The 15,497-nt window shown below is 41.2% G+C and overlaps 1 protein-coding gene across 2 annotated transcripts in view; it reads left to right on the top strand.

Annotated features, from left to right (window-relative positions):
- Positions 1 to 15,497, top strand: part of abcf1 (ATP-binding cassette, sub-family F (GCN20), member 1) — a 41,260-nt gene that overhangs the window by 16,965 nt on the left and 8,798 nt on the right. For both annotated transcript variants that reach the window (XM_031871246.1, XM_031871245.1), the window contains exons 4-14: positions 2,657 to 2,771; positions 2,867 to 2,901; positions 2,981 to 3,070; positions 3,886 to 3,987; positions 4,077 to 4,172; positions 8,113 to 8,235; positions 8,427 to 8,527; positions 12,335 to 12,420; positions 12,502 to 12,641; positions 13,312 to 13,460; positions 13,545 to 13,628. In XM_031871246.1, coding sequence (XP_031727106.1) covers positions 2,657 to 2,771; positions 2,867 to 2,901; positions 2,981 to 3,070; positions 3,886 to 3,987; positions 4,077 to 4,172; positions 8,113 to 8,235; positions 8,427 to 8,527; positions 12,335 to 12,420; positions 12,502 to 12,641; positions 13,312 to 13,460; positions 13,545 to 13,628 — 1,121 coding nt within the window. The remainder of the gene's footprint in view (positions 1 to 2,656; positions 2,772 to 2,866; positions 2,902 to 2,980; positions 3,071 to 3,885; positions 3,988 to 4,076; positions 4,173 to 8,112; positions 8,236 to 8,426; positions 8,528 to 12,334; positions 12,421 to 12,501; positions 12,642 to 13,311; positions 13,461 to 13,544; positions 13,629 to 15,497) is intronic.

Here is a 15,497-nt window from a genome sequence, read left to right as displayed (position 1 = left end):
ATATATGTATATATGTATATATATATGTATATATATATGTATATATGAACAAATAAATTGGTGTGAGTGAGAAAAATGCCATGATGAAATAAAGGCATTTGAAAAAAAATCTAGATGAAATCAAAATGAGCTCTTATAAAACATATATAATACGAAGAATGAAATTACTTAATGTTTTGAGTTTTAATAGTTTATTACATTATTTCATTCAATCTTTATGAAATCTTTATAGATAATTGAGAATAAGCTCTCATTTACAATATTGTCGGGAATATACACGAAATAGATGTGAAGATAGAGGTCATCAACAAAACAATTAAAAGCATCTGCAGATTGGGGAGACATGTTTGGTTAACTATCTAAACTGACCAATGGATACTAAAGCATTGAGTTTTAAAGCATACTGTAGGACGAAGGTAGATTTTCCAAGTTCAGTGATAACTCTGGATGCATTAAGTGTAAGCCAATCATTTGAACGAGTTTGATAAGGTCTGGAGATTCAGACCAATAATGAAGTGATATAAGGTGGCAGATCACCATCAATGGCTTAATACGGAAAGAGATGACAGTGCATATCACGCTTCTCTGCAAGAGACCACCGAACCTTGTTGTACAAGATACAATGGCGAGTACCACACCAACTATCCCCAGGGAGGGCGGAGTGATATTCAGAATCTCAGGGTTTAAGAAAGGAGACAGCCATACGTCTATAGACCACATCTCCATAATCAGAGACTGATTCAACAACTGTCTTTCTGCTAATCACTGGGAAGCTGGTTCTGTTCCTGTACAATAAGCCATATTTGTATGTTTACTGACATCTGTATCTGCATCTGTATGAAATTTAAATGTAAATTGCTGGTCAACAGAGAAGGGCATGGCTTTTGTTTTATTTGTATTAAGTGCAACTTAAAAGGGATTAAAGGAGAGTTGCAGATTCTCAATGGCTCATTGCACAGAGCCAGCGATACAATAGACAACAGTGTCATCTGCATATAGCTTGACAGCCATTTAACGGTTCGACAATGATATTAATGGTAAATAAGACAGAACCTAGGATTGATCCCTGCAGTACACCTTTTGTAATGGGCAAGAACTCTGACTCTGCAGTCCCCGTTTTCACACGCATTGTTGGACAAATGGTTCTGAAACCAACTGCAAGCATTTCAATCAAAGCCAGAGCTTTATAGTCTTTGTAAAATAAAGGATGGTCAACTGTATCAAATGACAGATCTACAAATAGAGCGGCCCAGTGTTTTCTTTTGTCTAGATATAATATATCCATATCATTTACAGCTAATGTAGTGGATGAGATCGTGCTATGTTTTGGTTGTGGGCTTATAACAGTGTTCTGAGAGGAATGCATTGATGCCAGGACTTTTGTATAGGCACGATGGCTTGGAGATTGGTCGAGAAATATCTAAGTCACTTCTATCAACACCTTTATGTAATGGAATACATGAGCAGTTTTCCGGGCACTGGGACCTATACCTGTTGATAAAGAATGATTAAATCAATTGTTATTTTCTCAGTAATTCATGGAGCAGCTAACCTGAGAAAAAACGGATCCCTCATATCCTCACCTGTTGATTTTCTGGGGTCAACGGATTGCAATACTTCCAAGACAACGGCTGGAGGGGAAACAGAGAGGCATGCCTTACAGTGTGCACATTGTTGTGCACACATTGTTTACAGGGGGCCCTGTAGATTTGTTAGAAAATAAATGACCACCATCAGCAAAGTGTTTGTTAAAAGCTAGGCAAGGCTGTTTCTGTTCAGATATGAACAATCATTGAGGTTGACATGTAAACATAAGAGTAGTTGTTTTGTTTTTGTCAGTTTACTGCTTTCCAAAATTGTGTAGGATTTGAATAGCACGTAGTGATTAAGTCCTCGTAATGAATAGATCTGGCATTTGTCACAGAGGATGTGCATTTATCTCTCAGTTGTCTAAATGAAGACCAGTGGGATGATTCCCCAGAGTGTCTGTCAAGAGACCAGGCTTTGTTTCTTTCCATCAATAAAGCAGATAATTCAGTTGATCTAACTTTTATTCTAAGCTTTTTGAATGGCATATGTTCACAATTAAAACAAAGGTCTTGATGAAAAAATTCCAGTGCCGTTTCAACATCCGTGATATTCGTTATAAAGGGAATCTTGCAGTGCAAAAAGCCAGTTAAAAAAGCTTGGTCATTAAAATGTCATACATTTCTTTTGATTATGTAAGATTATTTTCTTTAACCAAGTACTTCTGATACAAGCTATAGGCCAATGATCACAAAATCAAAAGCAGCACAAACGAGAACTTTGTCACTTCTGTTGGAGAAAATTAAGTCAATTAGTGTGGACCTAACGTCCTTTTCCAGATTTGGCCAAGTGGGTTCAGTAATCAGCTGCGAAAGTTTGAGGTTACTACTAATCTCCTTGTAATACGTAATGACGTCTAAATATTACTAAAACTCACAAACGATTGCTTCATTTATGTAAGTTGCACTATTTATTCATATGACTATATCATCATCCCTTTATTTAATGATGAGCACTTTGAGGCTCCATAAATGGAAAGTTTTTGTGTTTATTCTATTTCTGTCCTTTGGTGTTTCCACTGAATTTTCAAATTGATATTTCACTTTCAAACTCCTCTTTTCAATCTCAGAAAAAGAAAAAAGACCGTCGGAAAGGAAAAAGTGGCGATGCAGATGATGATGAGGATGTCATGCTGAAGCTGAAAAAGCTTTCAGTCCAAGCAAGTGACGAGGAAGATGAGCCAGGTATGATGTTTCAAGAACGATGCTTGCAATGAAATTGTTCTTATCCTCACACTTGTACATTCATAGTTCAATGCTCTTGCCTTTCCTTCCAACAGTCATCGCCCGCAGTAAAGGGAACAAGAAGAATAAGGTTTGTCTTAAGTCTGCATTAACACACTGTCCTGACTCTCAACATGTTGGCAGTGTAAAGCATCTCTGGTCTCCTTCAGGTCGGAAACATCTTTGCTGCTCTCAGCCAGGGCCAGAGTGATGAGGGTGACGACAGTAATTTGGATGAAGAAGATACACCAGCAAAAAAGGTACAGTCCTTTCTTTGGCTTAAAATGACCACAAACAAATGCAGCTTACGTGTGTGACGCTACCTTTTAGAGCCGCTACCTGGAGCTGGAGTCCCCAAAAGGCCCCTCAAGTATAAAAGATCTAAAATGACGACATATATACACGTGTGTGTGTGTGTGTATATATATGTATGTGTGTGTGTATATACATGTGTATGTGTGTGTATACGTGTGTATGTGTGTATATATATATGTATGTGTGTATACGTATGTGTGTGTATACATACGTGTGTATGTATATGTGGATAAGTGGAGAGCAGGGCCGTCCTTCAATGAGAGAATCGGCAGTTCGATCCCCGGCTCCGCTAGTCGCATGCCGACGTGTCCTTGAGAAAGACACTTAACCCCAAATTGCTCCCGTAGCTGCGCCTCCGGTGTAGAAATGTGATAGGATCTGAATTGTAAGTCGCTTTGGATAAAAGCGTCTGCTAAATGACTGTAATGTTAATGTAATGTGTGTGTGTGTGTATATATATATTATATATATATATATATATACGTGTATGTGTGTATATACTCTGGGAAAGTGAGGCTTGAGCAGAGTATTTAGTTGTTTGCAATCTGTAACTCCCCAGTAGATGCCACTAAATCTTACACGCTGTTCCTTTAAGATGTGTCGATCTTGCTCTAGACACCATTATACCATTATATATAGTTTTTAGTCACTAGAAAATGATGAGGACAAGAAGCCAACACAAGGCTTCCTTCTTTTCATTGTTATCTCATTTGTAGCCTCCTCCAGGTAATCATGATGTGCTTTAACTCTGTCCATGCAGAGAGGGAAACCTGCTGAACGATCACACAGTAAGGATGAAGATGAGGAGGAGGAGGAGGACGACGACGACGACGACTACAGTGACGCAGGTGACATGATGATGGTAAGTTTGTCCTCCACAAAGCTGTCTCTTCTCCTGTCCTGCTGTGGATCGGTGTGGCAGCCCTTCTCTTTTCTGTCTGTGTCTCTCAGAGTGCTGAGGATGTCATCGCAGAGCAGGCCAAGCAGCAGGAAGACGACCCGTTTGCTAACATGAGTAAAAAGGAAAAGAAGAAGAAAAAGAAACAGGTAATCATTATATATGCTGTTATGATGCTTTAATTATATAAACCTCCTCTTATTTATTTTAAATGTTAAAGTCATGAACTGCTGCTCAACCAGTAGGAAGAGTTGAGTAATGTAGAGGTTCCTAGACGCAGCCAGGTCGCTGTATTCCTAAAACAGCCAACCGTCAAATTGACCCCCTATTCGAGAGCATTGATTTTACACGGTTCCTTTAATTATCATTCTACTATACAGGGTTGTACAACAAAATGCTATAGTTATAGTCCCTTCAAGCTACTTACAAAATGATATTTAATAAAATCATAGTGAACTATAGAGCTTAAGGGAAAGCTTCAATCACACATCGGATCTCAATTAACTAAATATTCATGTTGAAAATCTCTATTGATATCATCTTCGTTTCTATTCGTCGAGAACAAAATTACGTAGGAATGGTCAATGGAAACCAAAATCCTTAGCCTATTAAAAATCACACCAAAAATCAAAGTTAAATGTCGAATTCATAGCTGATCCAACTTTCATCTCATAATGTGGCTCAGTAGTGTGTTTGGCTCCCAATTGCCTGTGTGCAATCCCGACAACGTCTGGGCATGCTCCCGATGAGACGGCAGGTGGTGTCCTGGGGGATCTCCTCCCAGACCTGGATCAGGTGATCAGTGAGCTCCTATACAGTCTGTGGTGCTACTTTGCGGCGTCGGATGCACCGATATATGACGTCCCAGAGGTTCTGGAGAACGTGAAGGCCAGTCAATGGCATCAATACCTTCGTCATCCAGGAACTGTCTACACACTGACCACATGAGGCCGGGCATTGTCTTGCACCAGGAGGAACACAGCCTAAGGTCTGACAATGGGTCTGAGGATTTCATCTCGGTAGCTAACAGCAGTTAGTGCACCGTTGGCTAGCACATGGAGGTTTGTGCGACCCTCCAAGGATATGCCTCCCCAGACCATCACTGACTCGCCGCCAAACTGCTCATGCTGGATGATGTTGCAGGCAGCATAACGTTCGTTTTGTCGTCTCCAGACTCTCTCACGTCTGTCATATGAGCCTTATTGTGAACCTGCTCTCATCTGGGAAGACTGCGAGGCACCAATGGAGGACCTGCCAATTTTGATGTTCTCTGGCAAATGCCAATAGAGCTGCACTGTGCTGAGCTGTGAGACAGGCCCTCATTCCACCCTCATGGAGTCTGTTTCTGACAGTCTGGTCAGTAATATGCACACGAGTAGCCCGCTGGAGGTCATGTTGTAGGGCTCTGGTAGTACTCCTCCTCACACAAAGGAGCAGATACCGGTCCTGCTGCTGGGTTGTTGCCCTTCGTCGCTGTTGCCAGCTCTCCTCGTGTAATAGCCAAACTCCTGGTATCTCCTCCAGGCTCTTGAGACGGTGCTGGGAGACACAGCAAATCTTCTTGCGATGGCTCATATGAATGTGCCATCCTGGAGGAGCTGGACTGCAACCTGGATGGACTGCAGGTACCACCTCATGCTACCAGTAGTGACAAAAACACTTGCAAAATGCAAAACTAGAGAAAAATCAGTCTAAAGGATAAAGAGAGAGAGAACCATTATCTTTTTGGCGGTTGTCTTGCTGTTGCCTCTCCTGTCCACCTGTTGTCGCTTTCATTTGCACCACAGCTTTTGAAATTGATTCACAATAACTGGACGGATCGATATCCCAGAAGTTTAATTGACTTGGTGTTATACTGAGATGATTAGGTGTTCCCTTCATTTTTTTGAGCAGTGTAGATTTGAACAGAAGATATAGAAGAACTAAATCAAAACAACACAGGGATCATAAAATGTTGGGGGATAAAAGAATGTAATTCTTTTTTTTTAATGCGTACATTTTTGTACCTTCAATGTAATGAGAGTAGGGAAACTGTCTGTCTAGAGTGAACCAACCAAGAGAACAAATCGTGCTTTCTTTCATGAAGATGATCTCATAATTGTGCATTCATATTGCAGACAATGATTTTATTTTTCCAATTTACCCAGCTAAGATGAGTTATGACCTAGTGTCACCTCTTCTGTTTTACATCTATGCGACTAGCAATCAGACAGCTTTCCCCTCTTTTCAACATACTAAACAATTACAAAATATGAATACCCAACAATAATGATGATGATGATAGAACAATATAAAGTAATAACCTTTCACTGATCACAGAGGAGCCATGTGGTGGAGCTTGCAGCCACTCTGTCTGTGTGGTTGTAACAGGCCCCAGTCTCTGGCTACCTCTTCATGTCCATGGAGATGACCACATGCTGCTGTTGCGTGCTGAGGGTGTTTGTTTTAGGCTTACATTGATATACGGACAGCAGCATTGTGTCATGTTTCAGCACCGTCGTACTGAACAGCTCTGTTCTCCTTGGCACAGAAGGTGGGAGCTCCGGTTTGGGTAGTTAGGAAGGGCTCCACCAGCTTCAGCACCACATTCACTCCGCTGCTGTCATCTTTTTCCAGGCATGGGAAGCCGTCCTCCATGTTCCTACTGTCAACATCAGCAGCCTGCCAAAACTTGATCCCAAACTTGTCGGCTTGTTTGTCATATACTGTATGAAGGGGCATCATGCTATTGTTGGGAACAGTTGCTCATCCACCGTTGTGTCTGACGCCTTCTTTTCCAACTCATCCCTCACTTCCCTTGTGTGTAGATTTGTTGGTGGTCAACTGGCAATGGTGGCTCTTCTTCTGATCAAAGCGCAGGTAGCGCATCATTTCTTGAAACCAGCTCCTCTGCAGAGTTATGATGAAAAACGCATTGCCCCATTGCTCTGCTCAGAAATGTTCAATGTCTTTTTTTCCAGGAATATGCACCCTCACGTTCAGAAGCAATGCCTTCAGCTCCACCAGAGACTCATCAAAATTGGTTCTCTATTCTCCCGCTCTGTGCCCTCAGCCATGGTGCATTCATAAATGTGCTGCAACATTACATCTGTGAGGATGTTTTGCATTTTCGGCCTCCACCAGACTTGATTCCTCTGGTGAGAGCTCCGTGGCACACATCCAATAGAAGAAAGGAAAAGACTCTTTTAGGGTGGGTGGGTGTGCATTTGAGCTGTTGTGTCCAGATGCTCCACCTTCATCAGACAAAGTTTACAGATTTTCCTTATTAACAACATCAGGTCTCTGTTCTCATCTGTTCCAAATCTCATCACAAGTGAAATCTGATTCCCCCTACCTTGTGCTGCAACTCTGTTGCTGCTGCTCTATGGGGTGGAACGTATTCGCTTTATAATTGTAGCATCAGCCAGCAACCCGTATTAAAAACACACTCAGTATTTTACTAATTATGTTTTTTTTTCTTCTGATGAACATGGGCGCTGATATGCAAACATTTACCTAATGATTCTTATTTCTATTGAAAAAAGCAAAATGACGGTGGGGGTGATGGGCAAATAATGTGATCTGATATGCCAGCGTGTATAAAACTGTATCACCGGTTGCTGCGGAAACATTGGTATCACCGATTTCACTGTTGTCACTGGTGTCACCGGTGTCACTGGTAACACATGCTACCAATCTTAGCTGTGGCATAACAACATACTTAGCATGCTTATATCTGGATTAATATGGTAACTGAATTTTGAAAAAGCAGATTAATCAGCCCTATAAAAAAATAAGGGTCATCTAAATCTCACTTTTTAATGTATATTATAATATTTAAAATGTACAATATAAAATGGAAACAAATATAAGGCCCATCTTCGAGGCATCCCACTTTGGCGTGTGTGTGTGCGCGCGCAGTGTATGGCAGCCTCTGCCATCAGTGGATGGATGTGTGAGTGAATGCTGACATGTAGTGAACAGCTCGTTGAGTGGTTAGAAGACTAGACTAATTTCTGTTTAGTCTGCAGAAATAACCCTGATGATGTGAGCTGTAGGCTTATTTACTATTGTGTTCTCATTTCTGTGTGTTGGTCTGTTTGGTTACAGATGGAGTATGAGCGTCAGGTGGCCAGTATCCGTGCTCAGAATGCCTTGGAGGGAGATTTCTCCATTTCCCAGGCAGAGATATCCTCCAGACAGGCCATGCTAGAGAACGCCTCCGATATCAAGGTGGGAAACTTACTGACGCGTGAAATACAGATCTCTTGACATGTGACCCATGATGAAAGAATTTATCTAATTATTTATAAGAATATTGTGTTGAAGCTCTTTAGATGCTTTTAACAATGAAAACTAGTGTGGAAAATGTTGCATGTACAGCAGAACTATGTGTTGGTGAAGATTTGTTTTGTGCCCTTTAGCTGGAGAGGTTCAGCATCTCTGCTCATGGCAAGGAGCTTTTCGTCAACGCTGACCTTCTCATTGTGGCAGGAAGAAGATATGGTTTGGTTGGACCAAATGGGTGAGTATCTATTACTGTCTGTGGATACAGACACAAAGACGTCTACCGCTAGTGATGTTACTCAGAGGATCAGCTGTTGGGTTAAATCCAGTACTGTGTAGTGTAGCAGTTAGCTCTCCTGCTGGCTAAAGAAAACAAGCTAACGTTAATTGAAGTGGCATTAAGTTACATTATGATGCGTGTAATCTCTATTTAGTAAAAATGACTGTCGGGTGAAGGTAAATTATAACATTATTATGATGTGTTCAAATGCAATCTTGTAAAATGTAGTTTCAGTGAGAAATTTGAATAAATCCAGTTGTTTGAAGGAGATGTTTTCACAGCAATATTAAATAGATATTAGAGATGAATTATGACCAGTTTAACTTCCTAACGCGAGCTCTAAGAAGCTTATAATACATCATTAAAACTACTAATGACAAGAATAGTTTTTGATCATTTGTGTCCTAATCATTTGAATTGTGTTTTTGTATGCAAATAACCACTATAGATGACAATAACAAGGTAAACAGACAACATTTAGAATCGTCGATAGTTTCACTGACTTCGGGACAGCTGAAATTATTTTTCGGGACGGGGTGAAAAAAGTTAGCAAGGAGCTTTGAAGCCTAGAATGTAATATGGCACGTAAATGAACTAAATGGGTTCAGTTTTGACAGATAATATATTCGTATGCTATTTAAGCAATAAGAATTATTGGAAATAATCAGTAGAAGTAGAGTAGTAAAATAGCTGACAGCTGTAGCCCTGCACTGGTTTCTAGGGCTCTCAATGTATTTACACACTCAGACATACAGGCAAAACAAAGACAACCAGCTGAAGAAGAATAAGCAAAGTTAAACCAGTGTTTTCACTGATTAAAAAAAAATCACAAAAGAAGAATAGTAGTACTGGATGTAGCTTCAGGTCTGTGTATGAGAATGGAGAGGAAGAGGGAGTGAGACGGTGCCTGGATGTAGGGGAGACATGTGACCCCAGATTATCAGTTTATCAAAATGCAGGACATTTCATACACCAGATGTAAACAACGCAAACCTGCCGATGGGCAGCCAATCTGCACTGGACCTGTTCATAAGAGACAGCCGTCACACTGCCTGTCGATGTTAGTAGGACTTCATAGTACACACTTTACTAAACTCACACTCCGTCTCTCGCTTATCCACATGAGCGCTCACTCTCTCCCTCTCTCTGCAAAAGTTAACAAGAATTTGGCACAAAGTGTCTCCTTAAGTCGTTTATCAGCTTTCTTCACCAGAATGAAGATGTGTAAGGACCATATCAGCTTGTTTGTGATGATATGATTCCCATGAACTTAAAGCTGTTCTTCTAATTCTAAAATCAACAATCGTCTGATCACTTGATCAGTAAAACCTGTTTTCTGAGCACCACTCCTCTCTATAAGTCTCGTCATTGTTTGAAATCCGGCCGATGACTTTAGTGTCATCTGCAAACCTCACAACAGAGTTCTCTTCATGTTTGAGGTAGCAGTCGTGGGTGTACAGTGTGAACAGGATGGGGCTGAGCACACAGCCATGGCGGGCTCTGGTGTTCAACACTAGAGTTGAGGAGGTGCTGGGGTCTGTTTGTGAGGAAGTCTAATAACCAGTAACAGAGTGACGTTTAAAAATCAGTTTCATGGGGGAGATTGTGTTGAAGGCTGAGCTGAACTCAACAAACAACATTCTGATGTAGGTGTTGTTATTTTCAAGATGAGTGAGGGCTGAGTGGAGAGCAGTGGAGACAGCATCCTCTGTGGATCTGTTGGCTCTGTATGTAAACTGGTGAGGGTCCAGGCTGGCTGGGATGTTGGTTTTGATGTGCTGGAGAACCAGTTTCTCAAAGCACTTCATCAGAATGTCGTGTCATTTAGACTGGACACTGCAGATGTTTTAGGTACAGGAACAATGAAGCAGGGGAACTCTCTCCTGTGACAGAGATATGATGAAAATACCAGTGATGACATCAGTTAGCTGGTTGGTACATGTTGGTACACGACCAGGGATGTTATCAGGCCCAGCAGCTTTATTCATATTCACTCTTATCAGGGTTTTCCTCACGTCCTCTGAGGATACTGACAGTGGCCGGTCCTCTGAGGACACTTGCTGCATCTGAGTCTCCCACAGGCGCAGCTTGGCTTGGAAAGCTCTTACTGCATCATACATGTCTGTGATCACACGTCCCCGTCCCTGAAGCTGAAGGTTTATCAGTTGTATCGCATCAGTTATGATAGACATATGAAATTTTCTCGGGGGCAGGATATAATTGTACTGAGTTTGACATGTCTGATATATGCTGACAATTTAATGACAAGTCACTCAATGTGTTGATCCTTACTAGGCTTTTCATCTGGGTTAGTATGTTGTCCAGAGTCTGCATTTTTCCTTTTCAAATATTTCTCCATCGCTGTTCGTCTTGTCACCCCAACCTCTCCTGCGCATCATTTAATTGTTTTAAATTAACAAGGTCATTATTGCGCTACCTACTGCCACCCACTGGCATGGAAGAGTATTTATTACTTAGCCAGCCACTATATTGCAGGCTCAGACGCTCAACAATGGAAAATTATTTGCAGCAACTAAATATTTCTTTGGACCGTTTAAGTGAAATTGGACATTTTCCCACGACACACCTGAGGATCTCTCATGGCACACTACTCTAAGGATAGTGACAGCGAGCGGTCATCCATTCTCTCTGGTTGGGATTGATTTTATTTTGTCTTTGTAATCACCACATCAACACATTTGCTGATATATGATGTCACTGTTGATGTATATTCCTGTAGTGCATTTATTTTATGTGCATCTGGAAGAATGTAAACAGCAGCAACAAACACTGCTGAATTCTCTGGGCAGATATTATAGCCAACATCTTAGCATTAAAAATTCAACATCAAGGAAACATTGACTTTGACTATGTTTGAGCACCAAGCATCTTCGATGTGAACACACAGTCCGCCTCCCCTCTTCTTACCGGAGTCTTGCTTTCTGTTGGTGTGGTATACAGTCAATAATCCGGGATGTTATGATGAAGCCATGTTTCTGTAAAGATTTTATCTTTATCGGTGATCTTATCCCTCTCTTCCTTATACGGTCACACCGCTTTAGATGGTGTTTGGTTGGGCCGGTCTGCCTGAGTGTTTGTAAGATGTTGTGGGCAGGCTTTTCCGTTGAGTGTATTTTTGTTATAAATGTAGCGAAGTCTATACAGCTTCTTGATGCGCCACCTTTGACATGAAGAAGATGTTTGCACAGTAATATAAAATAGATACTAGAGAGGGATTTGGGACTTTAATTTCTTAACACTTTTTTAAAAGTAAGCACTGTATTTAATATATATTAATATATATTACCTTTATTTAACTAGTAAGTCCATGTCGATGTGTCCTTGGGCAAGACACTTAACCCCAAAATTGTTCCCGTAGCTGTGCCTGCGGTGTATGAATGTTGCGTGAATGATGGATAGTCATGATGGGCAAGTGGTACCTTGCATGGTAGCCCCTGTCATCAGTGAATACTAGCTGCTATAACAAAAGAAAACCAACAAAAACATCTGTAGCTGATGATTTGGCTCATCGGCAATCAATATTGGCGATTTCAAAGAACGTGATTGGGGCATCTCCAAAAGTGATCCGATCCGAGACTCAATCTGAACCTTGAGTTGGGTGATCTTTTGCTAACCTAATGAAGAGCTCTGCAGGTTTCCTGGAGGTGTGACCAGTAGCCAGGTTACTATGGCTTGTAATAGTTGCCAATGTATTTCCTGTTGTACACTGATCCAGTATTCACTTGTCTCCGTCTCATCTTTCAGCAAAGGAAAGACCACATTACTGAAACACATAGCCAACAGAGCTCTCAGCATTCCCCCCAACATTGATGTGCTGCTGTGTGAACAGGGTAAGTGACCTGTCAGAAATCCCTTGTCTGTCCATGTTGGCGTCGCCCACTGACTCTGTCATGTACCTGTTTTTGTGTTAGAGGTGGTAGCTGATGACACGCCGGCGGTGCAGGCAGTGCTGAAGGCAGACACCCGCCGTCTGAAGCTTCTGGAGGAGGAGAGACAGCTCCAGGCTCGTCTGGAGAAGGGAGAGGACAGTGTGGCTGAGAGGCTGGAGAAGGTGAGTGCCAGTTTACCAGGCTGTATTTGCCTTTAGAATATTTATGTATTTGCTCAGTTTTTTAACAGGCATTTAACCCATGCTAAGCATTAGAACCAGTGGGTCCAGCTTTAGAACACAGTGGAGCATTTAGCAGCATAAGAGGCACAGCTTTCTATCAGGAGAGGGTGGAGACCGAAACCAGAGTGTAAAGAGAGAGAATATGTGCCTTACATTAATCCAAATTAATGATGGTGCTGCTCTTTGTCTACTGGCAACTGTTCACATTATCAACTTTACAAGGTGATAGAATGTCAGTGTTGTGTTCACAGTTATCTCTACTGCCCCCAAGTTGCCAAAAAACTCTATATTTCAGCTTTTAAGAATACTTCCAGTGGACTACAAGGAAAACCTTTTGGATTTCTGGATTCCTATCAGTAATGAAATCATGAATTGCTAAGATCTGGGAACACATTGCCACAACAGGACAAAGCAAACAGTACAATGATTCGTTGTAAACAAACTGTATTAGCAGTAATTGTGCAGTGAGGGATTATTAGTGACATTTCAGGTGCACTCACCTTCAGTTTCACTTCCAAACAAAGTAGTGTAAACAATCTGGATAAACTGTTGGTTTATTTACAGCCTGCCTGATCATGTGACCTGCCTCTGTGTTTCTCCTCCCTCACAGGTCTATGAAGAGCTCAGGGCTATAGGAGCTGCAGCAGCTGAGCCCAAGGCCAGAAGGATCCTGGCTGGTCTGTCATTTACCCCTGAGATGCAGAACAGACCCACTAAGAGGTTCTCTGGAGGGTGGAGAATGAGGGTGTCCCTCGCCAGGTACACCATTACAAACTTCATGGATGGAACTGGTCCAGTGCTGTTAGAAGTTCTTTCATTCACTCTAACCATCTGTGTCCACAGAGCTCTGTTCATGGAACCCACTCTGCTGATGCTGGACGAACCCACCAACCACCTGGACCTGAACGCCGTCATCTGGCTCAACAAGTACAAAGCAGCTTTTTAATCTAGTGTCTTTTCCTAGGTGATATGAAAGAGTATTTAATAGTAGCAAGGCAAGTTTATTTGTATAGCATATTTCAACAACAAGGCAATTCAAAGTGCTTCACATAAAACCATTAAAACATCAAAACATAAGGCAAAACAAAAGGAGATTTAAAAACAATTAAGAACATTCATTGAAACATTACAAACAGTCATCAAAACACTAAGAAGCAGTGTAAGAAATAAAATACAGTAGTAAAATGTAGAAATTGATCAATATCCTTGAATGTGGTTCAATTAAAGGTAGCAGCAAACAGAAAAGTCTTCAATCTTGATGTAAAGGAGCTGAGGGTCTCAGCAGACCTGCAGCTTCCTGGGACTTTGTTCCAGATATGTGGAGCAGAAAAACTGAACGCTGCTTCTCCATGTTTAGTTCTGACTCTGGGAACAGAAAGTAGACCGGTCCCAGACGACCTAAGGGGTTGGGATGGTTCATAAGGTAGCAGCACATCAGAGATGTATTTTCGCCCAAACCATTCAGTGCTTTATAAACCAACAGCAGGATTTTAAAGTAAATTCTTTGTTGGACAGGAAGCCAGTGCAAAGACCTCAGAACTGGAGTGATGTGATCCACTTTCTTGGTCTTAGTGAGGACTCGAGCTGCAGCGTTCTGATTGACTTTTTACAGAGACTGTAAACACACGTTACAGTAGTCGAGTCTACTGAAGATAAATGCATGGACAAGTTTTTCCAAATCCTGTTGAGACATAAGTCCTCTCATCCTTGATATATTCTTCAGGTGATCGTAGGCTGATTATGTAATTGTCTTGATATGGCTGTTCAGGTTGAGGTCTGAATCCATAACTACACCTAGATTTCTGGCTTGGTTTGTGGTTTTTAACATCAGTGATTGAATCTGAGCGCTGACTTTCAATCGTTCGTCCTTGGTACCAAAAACAATTACTTCTGTTTTATCTTTGTTGAATTGAAGAAAATTCTGGCACATCCAGTTGTTGATTTGTTCAATGCATTCACCCAGCCCTTGTATGGGATTATAGTCCTCTGGTGATATAGTTATGTAGATTTGTGTGTCGTCTGCATAATTATGATAACACACTTTGTTGTTTTCCATAATCTGAGCTAGTGGAAGCATGTAGATGTTGAACAGAAGAGGCCCCAGTATTGAACCTTGGGGAACACCACATGTAATTTTAGTCAGCTCTGATGTGTAATTATCTACAGACACAAAGTATTCTCTGTCCTTCAAGTAGGATTCAAACCAGTTAAGTTCTGTGCCAGAAAGTCCCACCCAGATTTTTTTAATCTGTCTAGTAGTATGTAATGGTTGACCGTGTCGAATGCAGCACTGAGATCTAGTAATACTAAGACTGAAATTCTGCCACTGTCTGTGTTTAAGTGGATGTTGTTGAAAACCTTAACAAGAGCAGTTTCAGTACTGTGGTGCTGTCGAAAGCCTGACTGGAAGACATCAAAACAGTTATTTACGGCCAAGAAGTTGTTCAGCTGTTGAAAAAACGCTTTTTCAATTATTTTACTTAAAAATGGGAGGTTTGATATTGGCCTATAATTTTTCATTGTTGCGGAGTCTAAATTAGCCTTCTTTAGGAGTGGTTTAATAACTGCAGTTTTTAGGGCTTGTGGGAAGACACCTGAGAGAAGGGATGTGTTTACAATTTGTAAAAGATCAGTGGTCATGCAGTTTGAAATATTTTTGAAAAAGTGTGTTGGTAGAATATCCAAGCAGCAGGAGGATGACTTCAGATGTTGTATAATATCTTCTAGGCTTCTAAGGTCGATTGAATGAAATTGTGTCGTGATATTTGAATGGATGTTATTTAGAGATTGGGGCAA

Source organism: Anarrhichthys ocellatus, unplaced genomic scaffold (assembly GCF_004355925.1).
Source record: "Anarrhichthys ocellatus isolate YVR2014 unplaced genomic scaffold, GSC_Weel_1.0 scaffold57, whole genome shotgun sequence".
Taxonomy (NCBI): Eukaryota; Metazoa; Chordata; class Actinopteri; order Perciformes; family Anarhichadidae; genus Anarrhichthys; species Anarrhichthys ocellatus.
The sequence above is the reverse complement of the archived record's forward strand: the minus strand, read 5'-3'. Positions and strand labels throughout refer to the sequence as shown.